The 27,270-nt window shown below is 39.4% G+C and overlaps 1 protein-coding gene across 4 annotated transcripts in view; it reads right to left on the bottom strand.

Annotated features, from left to right (window-relative positions):
• GAREM1 (GRB2 associated regulator of MAPK1 subtype 1) overlaps positions 1-27,270 on the bottom strand; it is a 108,814-nt gene that overhangs the window by 58,369 nt on the left and 23,175 nt on the right. Inside the window, exons 1-2 of one of the 4 annotated variants that reach the window (XM_064507606.1) lie at positions 24,639-24,706; positions 13,752-13,897 (exon numbers count right to left, since the gene is read on the bottom strand). The exons of 1 other annotated variant lie outside the window; for it this stretch is intronic. Coding sequence is in view for 2 of the 3 variants with exons in the window: in XM_064507604.1 (XP_064363674.1) it covers positions 24,639-24,779 (141 nt within the window). In the remaining variant the exon portion in view is untranslated. Of the gene's footprint in view, positions 1-13,751; positions 13,898-24,638; positions 24,780-27,270 lie in introns of those variants that run through there. 2 more of the 4 variants (XM_064507604.1, XM_064507607.1) reach the window with 2 other exon arrangements.

Genomic DNA, 27,270 nt, shown 5'->3' with positions numbered 1-27,270 from the left:
TCATGTAAGTTTAAACAGAGAGATGTGATCCTTATTTTTTGCTTTGTATTTGATTTTCTACCAGTTGCTTTATATTTCCCTGCAGGGCTTAGAGAATAACATGCACAGTTTACTACACAAAAGAGTCTGAGAGAACAGAGAGATTTAAAAGTTTGTTTCTTCTGCAGTAATGGGTTTTAATGGTCCATAGACTACATCTAGTGGAACCATAAAAAGCAATTTTTTTTTTTAACCATAAGGTTTACATTGGTCATACAAGTATCAGGATCTCTGCTGAAAAACATTTATATAGGTCCACAAAGACATAAAATTAGAAGGCAGTACCCTGTGGAAGTTTAACGCGACCAAAGTGGTCAGGCTGCTCCCATGAAGTTGTAAAGACTGTCTCCAACTCCACAGGCCTGTCCAACAACACAGCCAGTAAGCTGCACTGAGACTACTTCCTGGGTAGTCCTGATAGCTTTGATGTGAGATGCTCTTCCTTAGCTGGGAAGAGGCCATCCAAGAGGGCATTGCCATTAACAGGAATAAAATTATCTACAAAAAAGGCCAAACAATCATATTGGCTACCTGGGGAAAAAGTGCAAAAATGAGTCTACAAAAGTTAAAAATGGCAACTCCACAGGATAGATCATTGCTTAACAAAGACAGTATCATAGACCAGTTTCCTATTGCTACCATGCAACACATGGCAAATATAGCTTCCACTTAAAAATATATCCTTTTGCTTCATTATTCATAACCTTTAAATGTTAGTTAAAAGTGGGAAACAAGGAGCTGCATGGTGTCACCATCCTGGTTTACGGGGAACTAGCATCTAGTAAGTGGTCCCACAAGCGATAACCTAAAAGCCTTCTGCTTTGCACCCCAATACCTCTAGGAATTAGTTAACTAGGTAAGATTTGTGAAGAGCGTGAATTAACGAAGTCTAAGACCCTCTGCTCCACATAAGCATAACTAATGTATCCAACTATCATGCTTAGGCTGACATTATCTTGGAAAAACTCCAAGGGTCATGGGCATGATACAGGAAAGGAAGCTACAGAAGGAGCTACTGTATTTGCTTAATAAATCTACTGCACAGACTGCTGTCAGTGGATTTTGTTCCAAGAAACTATACAAACAAAACAGTCTTTGCAGACAGAGAGGGAAGGGGGTGGGAGAGAAGCGAGAAGGATTTGATCTTGTGATCTCTAAGAAAGTTGAACAGCTGAAATATTCACAGACAATGTCTGCGGAACGCATGAATTTTCTGAATTATTGTGACAAATTTCAATTTTACAACTTGAGGGAGATGAAGACCACTAAGCTTCTTAAAAAGTGTCACAGGAGACTTTTTTTTGTAAGCTGTTTGCATTCTTTGGTAAATTTTCCATCTTCTTCCAAAACAGGAATCATTCATGCATTTATTCCATTAGAAAAGCATATGTACAGTGTATCAAATTTTACACAGTCAACTTTCCTATAAGATTACCAAGAACCCAAAATATAAACCAGAATTTGATTTTTCACATGATATCCTCAAATCACTTAACTAGCAGGCTTAAACTCTTCGCACAGAAACAAAAATGTTAAGCCTAAACAAGGTGTCTTTATTACAGATTCTCCTCAATTTAAGACTATATAGACTGCAAATATAAGTATTCCTTAGGATTACAAAAAGATAATCTGTCTTCATTCAGCTTCAGGAATGGAAAAAAAAGTGCCACTGGTTAATCAAATCTTTTTATATCCTTCAGCTATGTTGCCTTTCACTTGAGTTTAATTAATATACCCCAAAATGAATTACTTTCACATTGGGCTAGAAAGCTTATATAGTAACCACTGAAACAGAGCATTCACTTTTAAGTAAAATAATTGTATACAAATAAAGTAAGCACTAATGGCTCTACCAAAGTAGCTGTAAGAGGACATTTTAGCCAGAAGTCTCTGAAGAATTAGTAGATGTCAAAATTCACTGTACTGACAATTACTAATTGAGGCTTAGTTTAGAGTATTAAGCTCATATACAAGCGTCTTTTGTACCTCTGACAAACTCCTTACGACTTGGCCCTATCACATGATTCTGGTGGTCACTACCTTCCAAACCGGCTTGATTGCTTTACAGAAGTGGTGTTTTATTTGTTTGCTTGTTTTTTTTGTTTTTTGTTTTTTTTAAAAAAAAAGCTTCACTTGTAACTGTTAAGGAAGCTTGGTATATCTACCCTGCTACTTTACTTTTCTCTGTAACAAGAAATTGGTCGTCAGCTGCAGCATCATACAATTCTGAACTGCTAAGAGGCTTTAGAATATGTACCACTAATTAATAACCATAGTTTCATATACATATATGCACATACACACTTTTATATATATATACACACATACACGTGTGTATATATATGAAAAACACATAAGGAGTATGTTTTTATATATATATATATATATATATTTTTTATATATATATATATATATATATATATATATATATATATATATATATATATATATATATGTTTCATCTCCCCCCAAAACCCAAACAAAGCCAAACCTCCTCACTTCATAAACTTTTAAAAAACTTTCTCCAAACTTCCGCTCTCCTACCCCACCATCATGCCCTTACAGCATCTGTAGATGTTAAAGTGCCAGACCCTTCTCTCCTACAACACATAACCTTGACCCACTTCACTGTGGAAAGCCAGTGAAACAGGCTCCAAATATTTCACTCTGCAGCTGGTCTTTAAGCCCTAATAACCAGGGGAGGTTGAAGTCACTCGCTAATCTCCTAGCGTGCAAGAACCAACAGAGCCCCCCTTTGAGCACCCAGCCTACGCCAGAGCGCAGAACAGATTGTCTCAGATGACAGCTGCTTGCTGGCAGAACACACAGATTCCCCACCAAGAATGGGAGGCAGGAAGCATCCCTCAGTTGGGGAAGAGTTTGCCAGCTTAAAAAAGAAAAAAAAATTAAATCACATACCAACTCACTTATGATCAGTGCACCTCTAAAGAGAGCACTAAAGGTATGCAACCTGACTGCTGCCATCTCCTCTTTACCTCATCTGTCATTTGGCCTCAGTAGGTTGAAAATTTCACACAAGGGCTACTTGCCTAACATATCTGAGCAGCACTTTAGGATACTACGGGTGCTCTAGAAATACATATAATAAATCATTGCCATAAACTCTGTAACTAGTTAAACCAAGTTTGAAATTAAACATGAGGCAGAGTTTCACTTTTCTTGAAAAAGAATTAGAGCATTAAGAAAATGAGCTTAGTCTGCTGACTGATCAGATATCATCCTATGTACATGTATACACACACACATGCAAGCATGTTTCCCATAATCATGCAGGCCGTGTTTGAACTAGATACTACACACTACAGTACAAAGGACCCATACATATAGTAAAAATGGTTTCATATCTCCATTTCAAAAATATTTAAGGGGCTTATTCACCAGTTTTCTCCCCCACTTGTACAAGTATTATTTTAATTTGGAAGTAGCCTCTAAGCACAGCTCAAGATCAGCTGCAGTTTAATTAAAGAGGTTTTTGAAATTATATAACCATTTTTCAGTTATATAACCATTTTTCCTGATATTTTTCATGTTCTGCAGCATAGTGCTAAAATTTTTAAATACTACATTTTTAAAGACTAGTTGCTGGAATGACACTTTTGCATTTTTGGGTGTACTGGCTTCCAAGACAAGGAGAAAAAAAGAAAAAAGAAAAAAAAATCCAACCCAAACACCTTTCTCACTTTCTGTTAGAAAACAGCAACACCCCCCCATACATAAAGTCTTGGCAATGAGCAAGGAACTGATTTTTTGAAATGACCGTTTAGCTATTATGACTACTATACTTGACAATTTTGCATTCTTACACTTCAGCTATATGATTTAAGCCCTCATTAATGAAATTTCACTACTGCTTAAAATCTTTGTTAACATGGTAGACAAACTAGGCTGCAACTAACTGCTCTGTTAAATACACATTTATTTACAAGCAGTCATAGTACAGACCAAAGGCTTCTAATGAAAGGATTGTCACTGGCCAGCTTCAGTAGGCTGGAGAAAGGAATAGGGAAAAGGGTATGGAATGAAGTATTTTTGGAGGAAATGGGCTATGCAGATTGTAGTCGTGAAAGAAGAACGCCACACAAGTTAGATTCAAACCCATTCTCACATTATAAGGTCAGTGGACAATGTTATATTGGAGACTGGAATCCTGCAAGCTCTCGAAAATGGCAAAATGGGTTTCACAGACACACACACACAGACACATACATCAGACGCTAACAGTTCAGTTTGTGGATGAAACAAAAGTTCCAACTGCTAATAATAAACACACCTAGAAACAGATGCTGCAATAGGAATGGTTTTGCAACACAAGATAATACTAATAAAACAGGAAATAGTTACAAAACCCCCTCCTGTAAGTGTCCCAATTACATCATGAGATTAAGATTGTAAATTATTGTCTTTATTACTTCCTCTAGTGATTTACACTCTGCTTACCCGAATAGACTTGCATGCAAAGACTGCGTGGCAGGTGCCGCACTGCGCTCCGAGCCCGTGCTGCCTCGCTCTCCGCGGCCGCGCGCCAGCAGCCAGGCACCTCTGCGAGCGGTTGCCCGTCCCGCAGAAACCTATGGAGTCTAGGCACAGCCGGCAAACGGCGATCACAGCCAGACTCCAGCACCAGCTAGCCAAAAAGCTGCCGCTGCTTTTGAGATGTTAGTGGCTGGACGGACGTTTTCCATTACAACTACGTGATGTTCTCGATTTTGCATCTCTGTCCACAAGGACAGAACGCGGGAACTCGGTGCCGAGTTATGACTGTTCTCACAGATACTTCTCTCTAGACAGATACCTGGTATTTTAAAGATGATGCCCACTCCAGATCAGGCTACTTTAGTGACTGTTCTTAATTCTGGGTCTCTCCAGCATAAGCCCAGGTGCACACTTCAACCCAAAGTCAGAAATCCCTTCCCATCTTCCACCATCTCAGCCTGTACTATCTGCATACAAAAATACACTCTCCCTCTTCTCAGAGAAGAGCTTATCTAGATACAGGCTATGACTCTTCTTCTCAGAGCTTGCCTGCGAAGTTTTCCTTGTTTTCATGGCCTAACGGTGGCAACACATGCTGAACAGAGCACCTTCAATAGGACATTCACAGGCAGCAAACAACAGCCAGGATGCCCCACTGTCTTGCCTTTGCAAAAACAGATCTCTTTTCACCACTAATAAGAGGTTACTCTCCAGACAGTAGTGTTGAAAAAACACATAGAGCTCCTAATCCACCCCAGTGACACCCCTACAGAATTTCTGAATGGTAACAAGATAGAATTGGAAGTGAACTAAGTTCTGTTTTTCCCCTCCTTACAACTTACAGTTACCCATCTAGAGATTATCACAAATGAACACTTCCATAGAAATAAGGCATCTGTGGAGTCCTGCCCAAACTGCTGGACCACAGCCAGCGAACCAAAGGAGACAGGATCCCTCCAGTCACTGCAGCCCTCTGCTTCCAACACCCAAAACAAATTTGTCTCCCCGCAAGGGAGAGGAGTAACCACGAGGAAAAGCATGCCCACTAAAAGCGTGCTTCTCTCACAGAAAGCACAGAACTTCCTGCAGCAACAGCAAATCTCAGGCTCTCAGTGCAAAGCTTTACACAACTAAACAAAGCCTAGAAAACCCAGTGACGTCATTTTGGACCTTAGCAGGTTTTATTCTAACACAAAGCAGCCTTCAAGACCATATACCGGTTACTTTTTAGAAAAGCAGTAGTGACCTTTGCCCAAAAGCAAATTAGCAAAACAATTTGCTAATTACACAGTGAAAAAGGAAATTGTTTAACTTCTTTAAATGGCCTAGAAACCACTCTCATATTCAACAGCTATTCAAAAAGACCATTAAAAATTTCTGCCAGTCAACTATAACATAAAGATGTTTTTAAAACTACTACTTTTTACAGTTCTTTTAAGATTAGAAAGCTTTTACTCAGAACCTAAGCATTAATGTATTGAACTCACAGAATTATTGTGCGTAATGGATCACAGTACAACATACATCTTTGAATGACTGCAAAACAAAGGGAGAGAACAAATCTAAAAGTGACTTCGCTATATTTAGGAATAGAGCAATCAATACAATTACAGACATCATCTTCACAAATTTAACTCCGGTCCAATCACCAATGCCTGAAGCCAATACATCTGCAGAAAAAAAAATCTGATAGATGAAAGGGGAAAAAAATTCTGATAAAAATAAAGATTTGCCAAACACAAAAAATAGTGCCCCCGTTTTTTCCTTTTGGGGAACCTACCGAGTCTCTATACAGCCTAAGCAATCTCCTAGCTGTTCTTCACATGCTCACTTTAGTTCTGTGTTAGCTAGCGTGAGATTGTTGCTCAACAATCGAAAACATTCAGGTGATGCCATTCATGCCCAAAAGGACAGAAAAAAATTAGTGGTTATCTGCCAAACTCCACTGATATAATAACTTTCTGACTTTCTAGCTAAAAGAGAAATGTTGTATTATAATGTGGATGCAATCAAATTTCTGGTGTGTTTGTTAATCAGCTAAAAATAATCTGTCTGGTTGTTTACACTATTTAAAAGAACACTTGTGTTGACACCCAAAGTTTGATTTCCATGTTGGCCTGAACTCTTTTGCACCTGCACTGGTTTGCAGACAACCTTATGTCATGTCTATTCATTGGACATTGTGGAATAGTCAAGTATCATGATTATTAGGTATCCACAAATTAGAAGTGATAACATCCATGTAACATAGTTTGTAAATATAAATTGAGAACATAAAAACCAAAAGCTCCATCAAAAATCCTACCACTAGACTGAAAGACATCTATGGAAGCAGTGCTGTGAGATTTTACATTTACTGTCTTAATGACTTCTGTGCTGTATACATTCTACTCACAATGAAAAATCCTATATATTTACATGGCCACAAACCATTAGATTTGACTCATTTTGCAAAGCAGCAGTTTGGTTTGGTTTTTTTTTTTTTTTTTTTTTTTAAATAAGAAGATATCATACAGAGTTAATCTTTACCAACTAGTTTTAACGTATGCAGTTGCATCTGCTGGAAGGGAGGAGATGAGAAACGACATTCAAGTGCATCTGTTTCTAAATATGTGATTGGATATGGTTCAAACTGTCTGCAACCCAACCTTTAGAAGAAGAGGTGCTCTTATTAAATAAAATAATCCCTTCGTATATTCAGTTGCGCCTGCTCTTTTTAGTGAAAAATACATTTGTACTATTCCTCACTCCTATCACGTTTCTCAGCCACAGCAGCTAAGGGCAAAGAACCTGAATCTGGTGCTCCAAAAAGCAACACCCACAAAGCCATTGCTGTGGGTGGCTAGGAGTGACTAATTCAGTGCATTTAAAATGAATGCTAATACACTTATATGCCCTGAGTTTGTAAGTACACATTTTTATTATTGCTGTTACATCTGAACTGCATTTAGTATGGAATCAGCTAAATAGATCTAAGCATCTTCATATCCATATTAGCTACATCCACCCTTGGGCATTACACTGATCTAACTATAATTTATTCCTAAGCAGATACAGATATTCTTTTATAGCCTCTAGGTTAATTTTATTTTCAAAATTTAAGGTAACAAGCTTATGAACCTTAGTTGCTTCTGAATGAAGCTGAAAACCTTGTCATTTGTAACCTCCACCCTTCCTCATGCAAAGGAGCCCCTAGATCTGAGACAGTGCGTTCAAATAACTACAAGTCATCCAAACTGCTTCCTCATACTGCTCACCTTTTGAATCAAAGCAGCATCAGCATAAAACCAGAGAACACAAGTATTTTCCACATACTTACAAGCAAGCTCTTCTCAAGAGCCTTTTTCAGAAATCTAGCTCTGCTCCCGTTGAAATTAGTGGGATTTTTACTATTCTGTTGAAAAAAAAATCCACTGCTCAACTCAGGAGACATGACACGCTTCTACAAAATTACTTATATTTATTTTATGTATAGAGAGCATTTTTCTGATCTGAAAAGCCAATTAAGACCTTCATCCAATCATTCACTGATACTGTTTGCTTTTCAATTTACTCTGAACATCACCCAAAAGTTTTGACACTGAAGCACATGCCCATAATCAATCATCTCCTATAGTTGAAAAAAGAATTTTCTCCTCTAATAAGGAATTACCAAGACGGAAAAGCAATGATTCTTTTAAATGAAGAATATAATTGATGAAGAATCATCTGATAAGGGTTACTAAGCCCTGGAACTAAAAGACCAATCATTCAAGACAAACTTCTAAGTTATGCTTACATCTGCCCTAAGCAGGCCATGATATGATATGTTCCGTCATGCAATAACATAAAGTTTTGGACCCCAGAAGTGAGAAATTCATACATGAGGTTATTTTTTTAATCAAAGTTTCAGAGAAAAATGTGTGAAGATATTATTTAAGAGTGTGCATTTTACTCCTTTTAGTGATCCTTCACATAACAGGACTTCCCCGCCCCCCCCAAACAGTAGGGTTTTTTTTGTTTGTTTAGTACACAAAAATCCCAGAGGGCAGGCCAACATTTATAGTAATGCTAGTCAAAGTATTGTCTCAAATCCCAAGATAACCCCTCCAACTAAGGAAAACAACAAACAAAAGCCTTATCTGCCAAAAACCATCCAAGTCGTTTCTACTGTTGATTTATTTTGAAGTCAATGATAGTACGGTCTAGGGCAAATATTAACCAACCAGATCCCATATTTTAGTTTTCCGAATAGCTTATACATAAAGATTGAGCTTCACAAACATTTCAATCAGCCTTTGAAAAGAGAGTTTATTTTAAATTGATCCAACTAAATCACAAAGGTGATCAAATGATCAAGTACTGCATTTTGAAAGGCAACACCTGAGTGACATTAGAAATTTCTACGTCAGTTTCTGAAGAGCAAGACTTGCTGTTGTTCAAGGTAAGGCTCCAATCAGCAATTCTTACTTTTTCCTCCACTTCATTCTATAAACGCATCTAAAGATCACTGTGACTGACCAGAAAGCTGAACAATTAAAAACAATCAATGCTGACCATCACCACATACAGCCCCAAATATTACAGACAGGCAAGTAAGACACACATTTGCTTCCTCATATCATGAAAGGTAGCAGACATTTACTGCTGTTAGTTTGGGGATTTGAACAGAGTAATCCTCTTGGGAGCATTCATATTGTGGTTCATTTTTGAAAGCTTGAGGAAAAGAAATTTGGTTTTATTTTATTTTAAACTAAATAACTTAGTTCTATATTCTTGGAAATTTGTGATATTAATGTATTTCAGTATTTCATTTAGCTCCAAGAGTCTGAAGAACTGTAGTTGTATTAAAAACTGCATACCAAAGAGATTTCTTTCAGCTATGTATTGAGTAACCACAGAGGCAGAAAACTTAAGTCTTAGTGTTGCTTTAAATTTATCCTTCTCTTTACCAGACAAATTAAGACAACAGAAACAATCCTCACTAGTTTATTATTCCCTGTTAGGAGAGAATCAGTCACTACTAAAACTTTCCATCATTTGCTGTGGAGTCAGCTGGACCTACCAGCTCCTGATTCATCCTACTTAACTTACCTTGCTATAAAACTGTGTACTCCCTCTATGCTTTACAGTGGAATAACTAGCTTTTTTTAAAAAAATAAAATAAAATAAATGAGAAAGATCCCTACCAGCATCCCAGCAGCAGCAAAGAACACCTTTTAACCACATTTGCAAAATTAAGTAGAAACCTTTGCTGCATTGGTGGGTTCTTTTTTTGGTTGTTTGTTTTAAAGTAAGTCACATTACTTGCCCATTAGAGCATAACTTCCCCCCCCCCCCCCCGCCCCCCAAAAGCCTCCCTCCTTCTGCAAAACTCAGCCCACTGATGCTTAATGATTTTTACTGCTGTATACAAAGAAAAGCTATCGGGGAACGGTCTGCTTTCTGGCATACAGATACACTGGAAATCAAACTAAAGTGAGATTTAGTATTTGTGCATATATAGTGTATATAGTGGTTATTACTTACACCTTATTATGATAAAACAGCTTGGTAAATACCTACAAAGCCAAATGTCTTCCCTTTCTGCCCCTCCATACTGTACTGCTATAACTGGTCATCGGTAATTTGAAATGGAAAAGGTTGTATGTATGCGCTCAGCTGGCATGTGGCCCGGCAAAGTCTGCAGAGGGAGAACTTAGCAATATGCAAAAGCCACTGTTAGACACACAAGGTTAAAAGCAAGTCTGTTAGACTGCAGACGAACAGAAGAAACAGACTATGCTGATCGGCTGAACAGCTCTTCTGCAGAGATTTCAAATCAGTTTGTCAGTCACTAGAGCTGGTACTGGCCAAGACTGTACGCAGCCTCTGTTTCCAAGCTGTTTAAAGAACTGTATTACTAACCTGATGGACTGAGAGAAGTTACATTGCAATAGCTAGTTCCTATCTTATCAAAAGAGCTGAATGTACACAATCTTTGCTGCTATTTGCTTCCTATCCTCTTCTGAAAGAGCAAAAAAGGAATTCTGTTCATGGCACCAAAAGACAGAGGAAACACAGTATCAAGCAAAGCGTTACTTGTGTTCTGCTGCTGCAACAACCCTAAGCAAATCTCAACACCTCCTGTTCTTCTAGCAAGCAATCCCACAAACAAGTTTGAACCATGTCCCTCCTTTTCCTGTAGAAAAACTTAACCAACCTCTTTCTTATAATGACAAAGGATCCAACTAAACCACCACATGGTGACAACGCTCAAAGCGGCAGTCTGCAAAACAAGCACTGGCTTTTTAGCTAAGGGATGAATAGTCCCCAACTGCAAGCAGAGGGTGGCAAAGTACTTTGCACTTTCAAAGCGGTCACTGAGTGGCTGGGAGAACTGTTACCATATTACCATACTACATATTACTAGAAGGACAAGTAACACCACTGGATTTCTGAGGAAGCCGAGCTTCCGAAGAGGTGGGTAGTAGGATGATGGAGACCAAAGTATTCTTGCATTTACTGTAAGCAAACTATTGCAATTTGAGAACAACTGAACATCAACATCAGATCCAATACTAAAAGTCACAGCCATAGCACAAAATATTCTTCACCAGGCAAGGTTAAATGTTGAAGGACAGTTTGACCTTACTACAAGTTCATTTGAAGCCATAAGGTTGAATAAGGAAGCCATGAATAAGTATGTTTTTACTTGCATGACTTCTTACGCAGCTACACCTTGGCAATGCATTTCTCTTCAACAGAAATTTTGCATACCATACTAGCAGCTCATAGGGTTTAGGGCCAACAGTGCTATCAACCCTCCAAATGCCCTACTGGCTACCAAATACAGTATTTTCAGGTAAGTATTTGAGGAAGTAAAATGTAATATGATTCCACAGGCCAGCTGTAAACACTTACTATAGCCTTTTGGACTACTGTGACTTTCAGAAGTAAGGCATTATGTTACTTTATTTATCATTAAAAAAAACCTCACATGCCACAAAAAGGTAGGCATGGTACCTAACCACCACTGAGAAGTGAAGAACTGGATGCTCTCTAGCTCTCTAAACTAGATTCTGGAATATTTTTCTACAGTTTTGGTAATAAATTGTTGAAGAAGCTGATATGCTCTGTCTTTCTTTAACAGCTACACTACGATGTGTGTGTCCCATCCTGTTCCCCCCAGCTCGCCAACCAAAAGGTCGCAGGCTTTTTTTTCCTGGCTCTAAGATGCTACTATAACACTGTGCCACACACAAACTGGATGAGCAGCCAACTGCTGAGTGGGAGGCTCATTAAAAAGGGCCATTTGCTTGCCATATGTCTCTCTCTTCCAGACGAGCCTAATTCTAGTTGTTAGAGTTTTAACCAGAAATATAGACCAGCAAAGCAACTTTTTGTTAAAAGGATAGAGAGTTTCTCAAGCATCATAGTATTTAGAACCACTCAGTTGTTCTGGGAGAGTTACAGGGGAGAAACAAGAGCCATGATCCTGAAACAGGGCTGGCAGAGAGCCTTGTCCTTGCGGACAGGCATTTCCTAACATCCCATAGCGGAGCTTCACCCCCACCACCTCTTCCTGCTCCTGCCCTCCGCTGCCACCCAGGCAGACCGCCACTATTGTCTCTTTTACTTCCCCCCTCCACCAGCATGTCCTTCTGCCTTCGAGCACTGCTGTGACATCCCCGCTGCTTACTCCCACACTCACCATGGGAACTACACGAGTAGGAGCTGACAAGATCAGCTGAGCTCAGCTGCCATCAAGAAGCCTGCGCTCCTGGCTCAGGAAGGTGGTACACGCACATCTGCGCTCTTCCTACAGGTATCTAGAACAGCTTTGGCAGACCTTTGGGTCCATGCTGTGCATCTTTAGTAGTGCATTTAACTTCCGAGGTTAAAAAGAAATAACCAGGATTTCAAGTGCATCTCTGAGCCTCTTTTTTAGAATAAGGAAAAGCAGTTTTTCCATATAGGAACATAAGCACACTAGATCAGTCTTATTGTAAGCATCAGAATCTCTTCTATTTACATACTGTTTTAAGACACTACCAGCTCTGAAGTCAAATTCAAGTTCTCTATAAAGTTTCATTTAATAAGTTTGTCTAAATTCACATATTATGTTTCTATAGCAACTGTCCTCCTGAAGGATCTGAAAGCACTTCACAGGAAAAATCTGATACCATGAGCAGTTATCTAACAACCCAACCATGTCTAGAGAAGATTAGAGCTGATTTACTATCATACCATAACTCCAATTTCTACTCAGAGTCTCTCATCACGCACCATACAATATGCTATAATCCTTCCCCCTCTACTGTCTCTGAGCAACACATCCTTCCTAGAGGCTGGTGCTGGGTTTCCAAGTCACACTCAAAAGGATCTCTCGACACAGCCACATACAAGTCTTAAAAACACAGCATTACTTTGTCTTCTTTTTTGGCCACACCATTTGTGTAGTACATGTACATGTACAAATGTCTAAACCTGTTCCCCCCCGCCCAAACCTTTGAACCCTGCTAATTAAACAGGTTAACAGAGACACAGTAGCCAAACACCTGGATTCAAAACCGATCCTGTATATCATCTCATCATGGTTTTACCTTTCTTGCCAAGCTTCACACAAGTCCCACTTGGCCTACACAGCCTTTATTTTAAGTTGGGGAAGGGCAGAGGCCCATGCAGCATTTTCTCAGAGTTGGTTTGCCCCAACCACTACTTCCTGCTGAACACCCTTTCTTGCCTACAGGTATGTATCTTACACTTGGCTATACTCAAAAGGTTATTAATGTTAACAAAAAAAACAAAAAAAAAAGAAATCTATTCTTCTGTCAGAAGACAAATTCACTTCCCATTATTTTGACCAAAATCTTCAGATGTGGTTGTGCATCTTAATCACCTATTTCTCTTCTTGTTTGTGCATGTGTGCAGGCACTGTGACAAAAACGGGGCCTGATGAGCAGGTCCACACATATGCTGAAAGAGGGATCAGGTGAACACTGTGATTTGAATTGTTCCAGCTGTAAAATGCAGCCAGCCAGCCTTGGCTGGCTATTCCCTGTCTATTGCAATACAGAATTCACACGAGATGAACTGGAAAAGGTTGAACCAATGGCAAGTATTTAAAGAGGGTGACTCTCCCCAAAACATATCAGCAGCAAGATCTAGAACTTCTTTCTTATTCTACATGGGCCAACCACCTTCCAAGATGACAGCAGCATCTGTTAGTGTCTTAGATTTTGTGACAGGTGGCTCACCAGCCAAGTGTTCCTAGGCTGAGGACATCCATGGAAGACTCCATGTGGCATATACGTGTACGCTGTATTTCCTTCTTTGCTGCCGCTCTGCCTGCCTTTGTGATCAAACAGGGCATTCTGGTTCAAAAGAAGAGTTGGATTCTCATCTGCAGTAAAGAGAATGAGTGGAAGCAATAGAGCAGTGTCTGTACATAAAGCTGTGATGAAAATAAAGATACAGGCTTCAGTTTCCCTTTAAAGCTCAGGTCTTTCAGAATGAGAAGTTAAATAACCCCACTTCTCCTATCCAGTTAAAAATACTCACCTTCACTATTAGTGTTAATAGCTCCCCTGCCCCCCACCCTGGCCCCTGACTAACAGTGAAACAAGTTAATCTCTGCCAGCTGAGAACAGCACATCTCTGCACAACAGTTCATGACAGAGAAAAAAGAGCCAGTTTTTCATTCCTAGGAGAGTCAGAGCTCACAGAAGTGTCTTTCCCTGACACAGCAAAATTATTGTCTTGGATCACAGGCTAAATTAAACACACAAATTACGTTCTCCACTTGAACAGAGTTATACATGGCTTAAATAGCATGGTTTTATTTTCCTGTTGGCACTGATAGGTACAGTAGTTCAGTCAAAGCTTAAGACAGCTGTGACGTCAGCTGCTTTAAGAGGTAACGCTGACATGACCAGCTTTCGTTCCCAGACGTGAAGTGCTCTGGTTTCCATGGGGAGAATGCTGACCGAAGAATTCCTACCACACTTCCTATCGGTTGTTCTGAACAGCAAATACCGGCTCCAGGGAAAAAACGTCTGCTCAGGCATCCAAAAATTCACAAGATGACATAATCCCGCAAGACAGATTTCTCTGCAGTTCTCCCCCCCCCCAAACAAACACACACAGCCTATCAAAAATCTTGCAGTAGATTTCTACCAGCTGGGCTGTATGTTTAAAGAAGGAAAAGACACATTCATAATTTTTGCCTTATTTGCCATGTTAGCGCAGTTACAACAGTTCCCTGCCCAATCCTGAGAACCAAAAATGGACACAGTCAGTCTAAAAGAGATTTCCAAGACTAATCATGGGCCGCTAATGGCAATTTCTTCCCTCTCAAACGCCCATGCAGATTTAAACCCTGGAACAGATCAGAATCTCAGCAAAGGAAAAAGAGGGGGTGAACTACAGACAAAGTGAAACTAAAGGCAGAAGAGACAGCCAAATGAAGCAGAAGAGGCAGTGTATGCAATAAACCATACCAAAATCCCCTAAACATTAAGGATTGTATTTTTCTGCAACAATCTGTATCTGCTACTAGCATGCACTACAATTCAGGCAAGAGTATGAGTCACAGGGTAGTCAAAGTGGTGACTGCATTACTCTTTACAAGTTCTGTGTTTTATTTTGTTTTTAAATAAAGGCACACATATTTGCTTTCTTCTGCACCTGATACACTGTTCATCCAAAAACACAAAACTCAGCTTCACGTACCAGAGTTAATTAAAAATTTTTTAAAAAGTATCATTATTGATATGAATTATCAACCTAAAACACACCTGTTTTCCACTAAAACAGATTTTATAAAAATTCTTCCTTAAGTTTTGCATAGGAAGTAAGGTATATATTTTTTGCAAATTAAATAGTGACCATGGTCTTTACAATTGCCTCCTCTTATTCTCCTATCAAGGGTCAGCTTTGAGGACAGATAGATAGGGTTAAATATATGTGTGTGTGTATATATATATACATATATATATATACACACACACACACACACACATATATATATATATACACACACACACACACTTTTATATGTATATTGATATATATTTTAGATATATAAAAATGCATATATAATATAAATAAATGCAAATACATGTATACAAATACATATATAAATACAAACATATACATGTGTCTGTATACACATATATAAATACACCACTTCTACTTTAGGAAAACAGGACTGAAGTTACAGACTTCAAGTTACAGTCCACAGGCTAAAAGACCCTCTCTGAGCTTCTAACTAGCCTTCAAGTTTTTTGCCAGTACAGTTTTCTACCTTTGCAGACATCAACTTCAGGGTAGGACAGTGCACAGCAACTTCATGCTTAGTTTATTCCTAGTTCTCCTGACAATCCATAAAAATACGCAATTCTTCCACCTACCTCACTTCCAGGAACCAGAAAGGGAGCATTTTTGCAGAGAACATTGGCTTGTGCTTCACTGATATATCTCCATTTCTGACTATTGTGCATGGAAACTAAGCAAGCACTGAATCGCTGGTCCTTACCCCAACCTCATTGGCAAGCGCTTAACAACCAGGTGTGCAGTAGTGTTCATGCACATCCTGCTTTTAAATCCTTAAGTTATATCTCATGAAAGAAGAGAACATCTTCCTCTTGGGAAAAGGGGTGCCTCATTCCCATTTATCTTTTAGCTAAGTACTTAGGGCAGTCTCAAGTGGCTGGAAACGTGGGATTGGACCAGAACCTCATGTGAAGCCCTAAATACTGCTCAAATTCCCACAGTGGATTAGCCTTTTCCTTCCTAGTGGTTAAGTTAGGCAGGTTTTAGATCCTTCTCTCAAGCACTTAAGTCTTTCTAGCATCATGCAAATAAGCCTACTGCTTCACAGCGCTACAGTGGAGCACTGTAGCCACCAAGAGCCAGGCAAAGTCATTCAAGCAACATTGAGCAAATCCTTTGTGATTTAGCCCATCTCCCAGTCTTCGGGGAACCAGTTTGCTGGCTGCTTTCCTCAACCACAATCTTTTAAAAAGTCATCCTCCCCAGTTAATTTCTTCCACACAAGCCTCTAGTTCTCTCCTAGCTGATACAACTCCAATCAGCTTCTTGTAAGATTACAGTTGTAAGAATATAGCTGAATTTCAGCAAGTAGCTAGTTTGCAGACCTAGAGTAACAGACAAGAACTGGGTTAGAATGAGAAGAACAGCTGATACTTTGGTTTGTCAGTCATAAAAGCTGCAAGTTTTCTTCTTTCCTCCTACTCCCTTTCCCTCTTCCCAAATAAAAGTGCAGAAAGCCCAGGAAGTGCAATGCTGAAGCAAATCCTGGGCTTCTAAACAAGGGTAACACTACATTCATGCTGAAGTCAAAATAGAGGAGAACAAAATGGCTGTATCTAAAATCATGCACCTCTTTCTCCTCTCTCGAGTACGTTGGTACATCGTTGAGACTGCATTCAAAAATATCAGTATCATCAGAAGTTTTTGTTTGCGTTAAAGCACCATGCAAATCCCAAGAAACAAATCAAATTTCATATTACAACTTGTGTCTACAAACCACAAATGCCTCTTCCAGGCTAGAAAGTGAGATAGAAAAATCAGATACTCTCTCTTTATAAAATTTCTGGAATATAATCAGACTCTTCCACCACAACTGGCAAAAATAATATTCTGTGAACTGACCGTGACACACTGATTACGCCAAAAAGCAGCAACCCTTTGACAGCTGCAAACTCTACAGCAATTTGGGATGTTTGGACTGGGCCAGCCAGCAAGACTGGAAGGCAGATGGGAACTAGCACAGAATTGAATGGAGTTTTAACAGAAGGTTAGATATGAACTTCAATACTTTCAGCCAGCAAACTGAAAGTTAAGAAAATTTTACAAACTCTGTAGATGAGAGACTCCAGAATTCTCTCATAGACATTTCTATACACATATACACATACAAAAAGAGAGAAGCAGTCTCAGTCTGTTGATTTTAATTTATGAGGATGATAACTTTCAGGAAGCTGGACACTGCACAAGAAGTCTGCCCAACTCCAGAGACCTCACATTGAGAGTACTGCAAGACATTCTCAGCAGTGCAACCTTATGCAGAATTGCACACTGATGTCTCACTGGAAGCTAAATTTGAACCGTCTCCCCACACAGAGAAGGTATTTCTAATCCATAGTTTGCATTCTGGGAAGCTGTCAGCACATGATACTAGAAAGCAAATACAGTATATGCTTAGAGCAAACTCTTTCAGCTCAAGACAAACTACTGTTCAACAACAACAAAAAGCAAGCAAGCGACCAAGCAAACAAAAACCAGAAAAACATACATACATGTTCTCAAATAGGTCTAAAACAAAATGCAAAATAAAAGAGAAATGCTTCAATCCTGGGGATCAGACAAAGCGGGAATATTTCATTAATCTCATGTAAAAAGCTGCTACTTCATGGGACTGCGTAATGGTGGGGAAAAAATGAAGGAACTGGAAGAACATGATCCTACAGAAGCAAAAGAAATAAGCAGTTTTTCCTACATCTTCAGTACTTGCATTGTAATGCTGTGACTTAATACTGAACTGTAGGTCAATGGAGAGATATTTGCCAAAGTTTAAATTGGCACAGAAACAAGGAATAACATAAATGCATGGGAACATGGGGAAGACTGGTATCAGCTAAACATGTTAAAGGCAAGCAAACCAACATGTTAAAGGTGTTTGTATAAAAAACAAACAAACCCCACTTCGTTACATGTGTGAAAGAGTAATTCACCCATTACCTCTCAGTGAGAGGTTTGAAAAATCCAAGAATATGAAAACAGCTGCCAGATTACAGTCTTGATTCCCTAGAATAGAAAAATGTAATGTTTAGTGGGGAAAAGAAGGGAGCGGTTAAACAAAAAAACAAGCAGGTAAATATCTTTTAAGACATAATCATTTCCAGACAGAAAATGTATTGAATGATTCTACATGGGGAATTACAAGTGTTTCAGAGATTCCTGGTCTCAGACTTGTTAACAAAAGAGTCAAGCACATCTCACAAATACAAGTGCTCTCTTACTCTACAAATGTTCTTTCTTCTGTTTGCTTCCAGGCAGAAAAAGGTGGCGATTCTCAGGAAACTTCAAACAATCAAGTATTTGGAGTTAGAAAAGTCATATTTCTCTTTCAAATGTTTGAAGATCATATGCTGGTGGCAATGCTTTTATTAGCGGTACCGCGGTACCTGCAAAGAAAAGCTTTTAAACTTGCAATTGCTTTCCAGATTATCAGACATAGCCTTTTGGAGGGGGAAAAAAAAAAAAAAAAAAAAAAAAAAAAAAAAACACACACACACACCATGAGTATCAGGGGGTTAAAATGTGGGTTGTTTTGTGTGGGTTGTTTTGTGTGGGTTGTTTTTTTGAGGACATGCATTCACTAATCATTTAACACACCCCACCACCACCACCGCACACACAACAGCCTGCCTCTTTTAGAAACACCGAATTCAGGCCCTGTTCTCTAGAAGTTATATTCAACTGTACAGGACAAGAGCTCCAGGAGAACTATGCGATAGTTCAGTGCCAGGCTAAGTTCAAAGCAAAACACAAATTAAAGTGCAACACACATCTCCTATCAGGGAGTGGTGTGTCTGTCTGCTGGAAAGGATCACCTAAATAAGCTCCCTACCCCAAAGTAGTGTCCCTCCCTTCTTTCAGATCTCACCCACCTCTTTGAACTTAAAAATTGTTACATCGGAGCTGTACTACTCCACTTACACAAAATAATAGCTTTAGCCCTCCCTGCCTCCATCTTCTATTACTAGTGAGGCAAAGCTGAGTAAAAGGGCATCTGGCCCAACACTACCTACCACAGAGAACAGACATTAACTTGCAGACTTCAGGGAGGGACAAGGCTAAACTGAAGTTAAGGCAAGAGAGTGTCCCTGCCCCCAAACTGATACAAGCTGGCAACAGATACTATAAAATCATCAACTAGAGACTAATCTGATGTTCGCTCCTCTCTCCAAAGCCACAAAGAGAGCCACAGAGCATACCTAGAGAAGACTGAATGTATTAGTAAACAGCTAGCAGTGCCCAGTATCACCAAAGTCAAAATCCAAGCTCTTCCAAACCAAGGATGAAACAGACTCAGGATGGGTACTTGGCAACAGTAGCTGTTGTCAACATCTCAAGACAACTAAGAGATGGCTAACTCGCACCATACTTCAGTAACTCTGCTTTCCTAAGTGTGCAGGCTCTGACAGCCTGCTGGAAGTGCAAAATTGTGTCTTAAGGCAGGCACGTCTCCGGACACAAGAGAAACTTCTGAAGCTGCATGTTGCAAAACCTCCAGAAGCTCTTCAGCTTCACAACTGAAAAGGCAAGTTCACTCCTGAGAAGACCTGCAGACAGTGTCTTCCTCTCTGTTAACAGGATGCAATAAGGAACAGGCCTGTCAGGCACTGCTCCATGATTAACAAATCAAACCAGTAGAAACAGGTTCCAGTAGGATGTTCATTGTACACTGGTTCTAAAATCAGAGAAGGGATATCTGACTCATTCCCACAAGCTGCCCCACCTGGGGAAGGTTCACATCACAAGGTTTTACATTTCTTCATTTAAAAAGACATTAGGAAAGCTATCAGTACACTTAGGTAAGCAACCAGAGACGGTACAAGTGATTATTCTGTGTTAGTAATTGTACACCTTCACTATGTGGCTGGGAGGCATGAGGTCACAGGGAAGAGTATTTCCAGCACCCTGGATATATCACAATGTGGCACGCCCTGGAACACAGTGTTACTTTCTAATTTCTTATAGAAGTATTTTCTTTATTAGCTACCTTGTAGGAATGCACAGATGGAAGCACTGATGCAGGAGGTAATTCCCTCTCAACCTTGGACAAAGCTGATTAGAAGCTTATAAAAAGGGAATTTTGTGTGCATTATTGTTTGTTTGTTTTAACATCACCTCAAGAGAGGAGTTCTTGCTTTCAGAGGGAGAAAAACTCTGTAGCAAATAGAACAGGACAGCAAATGAACCATCAGTTGCAGCAACAGAGATAAAGCCCTAACAAACAATTGTAAAGGTCTTGCTATGATCTGATTGAATACGATAGTGAATATTCTGAGCAAAATAACCCAGCCACCTCCAACTCCTCCCAAGAAAGTTTTTCTTCTGCTGCATACGCTCAACAATATCCACACAGCCTGTCAGAAATAGACTACATTGCGCAGGTGAGAGTGCGCACACACGTGATTCATTCTACAGCCCTCTGCACTGCTTTTCCCATACAGCAAGTTTTAAGCAATCACATCCAATTCTATAAGCTCTCAGAGAAATAATCCACACACATACCTAACTGTGGCCACATAGCACAGATATTTACATTAGTCTGAACCTCAGCTTTTTTGAGTCAGAGCAGGAGACCTCTGTAGCTTAAGCTGATAAAACCTCAAAACCAGTTTTGATAGTTTCGAGCTGCACAGCCTTGGAACGCAACACTTGGGCCAGACAACATCCGAGGACCGCGGCATTCAAGCCTCCATGCAGTGGCTTCAATCACTTTCAGTTTTCAGGAATAGGTTTGAGAAGTGGTCTTGAATAACTGTGTTGCAGATCTTTCCCCACAGCCACCTCTGCACAGAGGAAAGAGGCATTCCTCTTGACAAGCAGCAGCACAGTGAAGTCTAATACAAAATATCAAAATGCCTCCTGTGTTCCAAATTCAGATCATACAACAGTATTTTCCAGAGGTTACTACAGTACACATTTGCCAAGGTAAAGATATACAGCCCTGCCTAAGCCAAAAGTAGTGGTAACATTTGTCATCCGCTGGAGGGTAGGGATGGCACACATTCTTTGTTTAGAGTATAAATCTAGTACTAGGAACATCATCGTACCAGGAACTACATAAAGCTAGCTCATAACAACATCTTCACTGCTTTCTGTTTAAGCATCATTTGAATTATAGGTACCAAAGGAAAGGACACCACAGCAACACCGATAAGTTGTAATGGCATATCTTGGACTTTAATGAAGTCTGGTCTCCTGTACCAAGCCAGGACACTACCAGGGCAGTAATTTTAAGCTACTCTTCATTCTATATGCACGTGAAGACCTCCTCTGTTTTAGGAGCTGGAAACACATTAGCTATTTGGTTTTAATTACATGAAAATTGAACTAGATGCTACATTAACTTTAGCTTTTACTCTAAAAGAGAAGCAGACTGGAAAGAGTATGCAAGAGGGAATGCTCAGACTAACAGCTGTCATATGACTGTTTCTTGACAACAATAGCAAAAAATTGACCATATTGCACAACTCCAAAAGCAAACAACTATAGCACTTTCCCAGTGAGGAAAGTACCATCAGCAGGACAACAGAACATAGAGGTTTCATTAATGAGATTTCACTAAAATGAAATACAGCCTCTTCCTTCTTTAATAAGGCTTATTGATATTTAGGTTTAATAACCACACTAAAACCTGATTTGGCAAGTAGCAAAATAAGATTTACTTTATAATAGTATTTACATGTGAGTGATGACTTTGTGGTACTTATATTCACAATCTCAGGAGAATGAAATTAGTTTCAACTTCCCCTTCTGTTCCATAGCTGCAACCAAAACCATTGGGCAATCTGCCACACTACAATTTTGCTGGGGTGGTGGTGGTGGTGGTAAAGAGTTCTGTTAAAGCAGAAACAAGCTTAGGAAGTCATTTTAAATGAACTCTTACATTCAATGTCTGAGAGTTTTTCTGGTAGGCAGTTTAAATAATGGGTGTTCACCAGCAACTGGGTGTTCATACTACGTGTCTTACTCAACAGAAGCTTGGAGTCGCAGCATGCAAAAATCAGCTGAGTCCTGTAACCCTGAATTTATACAGCAATACAATTTAGAACCATTTTCCTACAAGGACATAAAATCCCTGCTCTAAAACCAAAAACTTAATGGCAGTACCCAGTAAAAGCAATCTGTCAACTGTTCCAATGTGTTTTTTGTAAAAGAAAGTTTTGCATGCAAACAAGGGGCTGCATCAGTGAGCTCACAAGGCAATCACCAGCTGAAGGCCCTATCCATTGGTAAAAAGACTTCCTCCTCGGGAAGACTAATGATCCTGGAGTGCTCCCATGTCCCAGCCTCTTTCCAGCTTATTGCAGAGCAGAGCAGATGCCCAAGCTAGTTCCAGAACTAGAAGTGTAACTGCATCAAGGACAGTACCCAACCTAATAGGTCTTTTTAGACAGCTACATTAAACTTTGCCTCTATACCACAGGGTTCTGGATCACAAAAGCCTAACTCAGCAGCACACCACACAGTGCAGAGCTGAAAGCTCACTTAGTGTTAACTTAGACCTCTCTGTATGGCAGTCAACTGCAGCATAAATTTATCTTTAGGATATGGAAGATGTCTCTAAATACATTAAGATGTTAGCACCCACGCATCAGACTGCAGTGCTCTAATAACTAACCTTCATACGCTTACACACTTCTCTTGTTTCTTTAAGACAAGCCCATATCACAGCAATACCACATGGGTTGATATTGCAAGTTAGCATCGAGCATTTTTGTGAAGCTTCTTTTGCAGTACCCATCACACATTTAGCAAGTGCTCCCACTAAATGACAATTTCTGACCTTTCCTATCTTTTCATCTCAGTAGTGATGGGTTTATGGAAGGGAATCTTCTGGAGGCTGTTTGATCTTAGAGGATCCAACTAGTTTAGATTGTGATTTTGCCACTATCTATGTAAATAAGCCACAAATGAATGAAGAACAAAGAATCAGAAAAGCCTGCTTAGCAGATTTTTTTTTTTTTTTTTTTTTTTAAGTTCTTTACAAACGGGGATCAAAGATTCACTAAACTCTTCAAGAGTCCAATTTTCTTTCACACAAATAACCAGTTTATTTCCTGTTCTCCTCCTTCTGGGAATCACAGTGAGGATTTTGAAGTGCACCATTCAGTTTGTAGGAAGTGAGGTGCTTATATGGCTTCAGCACTGAAGCTTAAGCAGTCAGGAGGTATAAAAAAGAAAAAAAAAGCTGTTACTAAGCATAAGCACTAGAAACTGTTTATACTAAGAAAGTTAAATTCAGATGGTTTTAATGCCATGTGTATTGTGACACTAGGTGCCATGAGTCTGAAGCTTTTAAACATGGCTTTAAACGAACCAACCTTCCAGAAGTCAACTCCAAGGAGAAGTGGTACGTAACAAGGCAACTGATATAAGTCCTATCACTAAAATATGGTTCATCACTGCATTTACAGCACTGATGTGGTTAAACCAAAACATTTCAGGTGGCTCTTATACAACTAAGCACACTCTCATTACACCAACATCTTAAATGAAATAGTAAGAGAGCTGAATAGATTACTCATTTAACAATTGGCTATATCAAAGACAGAGTGAAAGCATGGTACTACGTCCCACTTCTTTCCAGATGATTCCTTCAGTTAACACTTTCCAGCTTTGTAAATTTTTTATCTTATGGCAGTTAGGCAAGTACTCCCCACTTATATTATACACTCTTATCCAACTTGTGAAAAAGGATATTAAGAATACGAAACATCATTAAAAATAACTTCTTAGGAAAATAGAACTAATCTGAAATTGTACAATAAGTATTGATTAGTTGCACTATATCTACATGGAACAACAGTAACACTGCATCATCCAAAAAGGCAGTCAGTGACAAGAAGCTACCGAAGCATTAGCTTCTCGGTAGCTAATATTCAGTTAGCTTCAGTGTTATTATGAATGGTCTGACTTTTAAGATGGAAATATTAAAAAAAAAAAAAAAAAAAAATCCCCTCCAACTCGAGTATGCAGTGAAGTGTAAAATCCATTCCATCTTTGATTGAACACTTCATGACATTTTCAAACTTTCATACTTTTGCTACCAACAGCACAGATGAAAAATATTGGCAACTGGTTATGCTGGAATTAAAACTGATTATTCTGTGTAGCCATGTGTTCTGTCAACATGCTGCCCAGTGAAACACACCTAGCCCTGAGAGTAAGTCAGTGTCTCTCATGCTCCATGACATTATTAAAAAGTTAAATCACAGTCACCAACAGACACTTAGCTTCTTTCTGTCAAATAAAATGATCAATGTAATTGGTAGGCAATTCATTCTCTTTGAGCTTCTATTTCAGGTTATCAATAGCTTTACCTGCATAATGTACAGGGATTTCTATCTTTGGCCCTATGACGTAGTGACCCTCCTCCAGACTGTGAGCTGTAATTGTTGTCCACTGTCGGCATGAATGAATCAGAAGATAATCACTCTCTCGAAGGCCTTCTACAGCTTCTCCTGCAAAACACATGTAGTTTTCTTAAATCACATTTACTGCATGAATAATAAGGGAAACTTCACAATAAAAAATTTATTCCCATTACTGCTCATTTTTCAGACATTTTGATATTTAAAAATCCAATTAAGTAAGTTTTAATGCTAAACAATACTCATTCTGCAATGTAAGCACTTCATATTAAAGGAAAAAAACAAACAAATAAAACAAAGCAACAGTGCTTGAATACAAGTACCACAGAGATGTAATTGTGATTACTTGGCTATGGCTCTGGGGCTCCTTTTTCAGCTTTCTGCACAAGCAGGCTTTCACATTTCCATGTCTACCTATCGCACATAATATGAATCCATCAGAGCTATTTTGATTTTTAAATAGAGGAAAGCTATGAACAAATGAATCGGCTATCAGGTTTTGCAAGGTATCAGAACAAAAGTGCATTTTCGTATGCTAAAAGATCAGCATCACACTAATCTATAGCCATGTGAAGGCAAGTCTTGTTCATTGCTATTAAGTAGCTTGTATCTGAAAGTATGATACCTGAGATTTTAACTCCATCATTCTACCCCTCTCCCACTTACTACTCAGTCAGCCATTCCTATAGCTGTAAGCTTAATCCTGCCACTTAACAAAAACCAATACGCAAAGTCTTTTCTTGTTGACATAAATTCAACTAAAAAACACCAAAACCCAGATCATGCCCAACTCATCCTTGCAATATCTTCTGTTGTACTCTGATGTTTGCCAAAACCACCCCAAACACTGCTCAAGAGCTCTCCTTTTTGCCTCTGCCCATCAAATCCTCAAGTCACCACATTTCCAGCAAGTACCCTTGCCCCTCCTAAGTGCACACTGGCTGCAGTGCCCAGTCAGGACAAAAGTGCTCTGCTTGGCTCTCCAGCAATTGCAACAGCCACTTTAGACGTGCTGTTTTCTGTACAATACACTGTTTGAGAGAAGTGTACTGAACAGGGTTGTAAGGAACTAAGAGCAATCTGGTATGATATGCCTACTGTATCAAACAGTGCATTGTGCTTAAAAGGTATATCTGACACTTTGTGGGTCTTTCTCCAGGTGTCTTTAAAGCAGACAGGTGTACGTCTCACAAATATTGAGGAACACTTAGGCACTAAACACAGGAAGCTTTAGATTTCATTTTCCCTCTTTCCCACCAACCTTCTGTCATTACAGTCAAAAATAAAGCAAGCCATTTACCCCTGGAATCAGGTTTGGACAAAATCCATTCCCTTCAGCTAAGACAACAAATTGCACATTCTCTTCACTGCCCTGCGATAAGAAAATTCTTAAGTTAGGGGAAGAATCAGACTTTCTCAGTCTTAGTAGATATTTTCCTTGTTCAATCTCTGCAAAAGGAGAGATACTTCTCATTGTAATTTTTTTTTTTTTTGTCCACACCACACAATCATTTCCACTGTATGTGGTGGCTACCACACACTCCATTCCTGCCCGATTTCACGCTCTCATTCTACCAAAAAATACCCTCCTACACAATTCAAAATACAACAACTGGTATGTGTGAGAATTCTTAGCTTTTACAATCAGATGAAACCATTAAGACCACCTGCTCTGACATTCACAGGCCATACAATTCTGGATAGTCTCTCCAGTAACTTACGTTTGGCTGGAAAAGGGAGAGACCCATCCCAAAATGCAGATTCCAAGAGATGGACGTTCCTGGTCTGCTGTCCCATGGCCAGTTAAACCTCAAAAAGAGCTCCCGTTTTGCACCTGTCTGGCTTTAATTTATAAACATAGATAATCTCTTGTAACAGGGGGTGGGGGTGGGGGTGGAGAGACCTAAAACAAAGGCAGAAAAAGCTCACCAGTACCAGTTATTCTTTCTCCCATGAAGGTACTATTTTCAGGTTTCCTTCTTATTCATAGCACAGACAGTAGCTTACAAGCAAACGCGACATTTCAAGCACTGGTTTCCAAATGCTACTTGGAACATGTTCCTTGGCATCTCAATAAGGAAGAAAGTCCGTTTCATGTTAGTTCCCGCTCCCTGATAGCAGCACACCTGCACCATAGTATGCTAGGAGCACAGGAGAAGGGGCCTCAGAAAGCCTAGGGAAGAGCAGCAGAATTGCCATACAACACAGAAAAACTCTTCAATCCCCTCCATATCTTCAAAGGAATTAAGTTATTTGGTAAAAGTGTCATGCACCTGCTAAATTTTACCAAAGCCTCTGCCTTGGAGCACCTCCTGTTCTCTCTGCTCACAAGACAACTACTAGTAACGCAAAAAAATTCTCAGCTTGCTACGAACTTCTTTACGATTTCAAGGGAAAACATTGTAAGAACAATACATGGTGTTAACCGAAACTCATGTTTCAGTTCAGAGTGTTACACTCATGCTTTCTATAAACCATGGCAACCAGTAATTATTCCATCCCAAAACAAAACAATGACACCTAAGGGATGAACCAGTATTTTACTAGTTTCACTGAGAATGGTAAACAAATTTTGAAGGAA

The sequence above is a fragment of the Dromaius novaehollandiae genome, chromosome 2 (genome assembly GCF_036370855.1).
Source record: "Dromaius novaehollandiae isolate bDroNov1 chromosome 2, bDroNov1.hap1, whole genome shotgun sequence".
NCBI lineage: Eukaryota > Metazoa > Chordata > Aves > Casuariiformes > Dromaiidae > Dromaius > Dromaius novaehollandiae.
The sequence above is the reverse complement of the archived record's forward strand: the minus strand, read 5'-3'. Positions and strand labels throughout refer to the sequence as shown.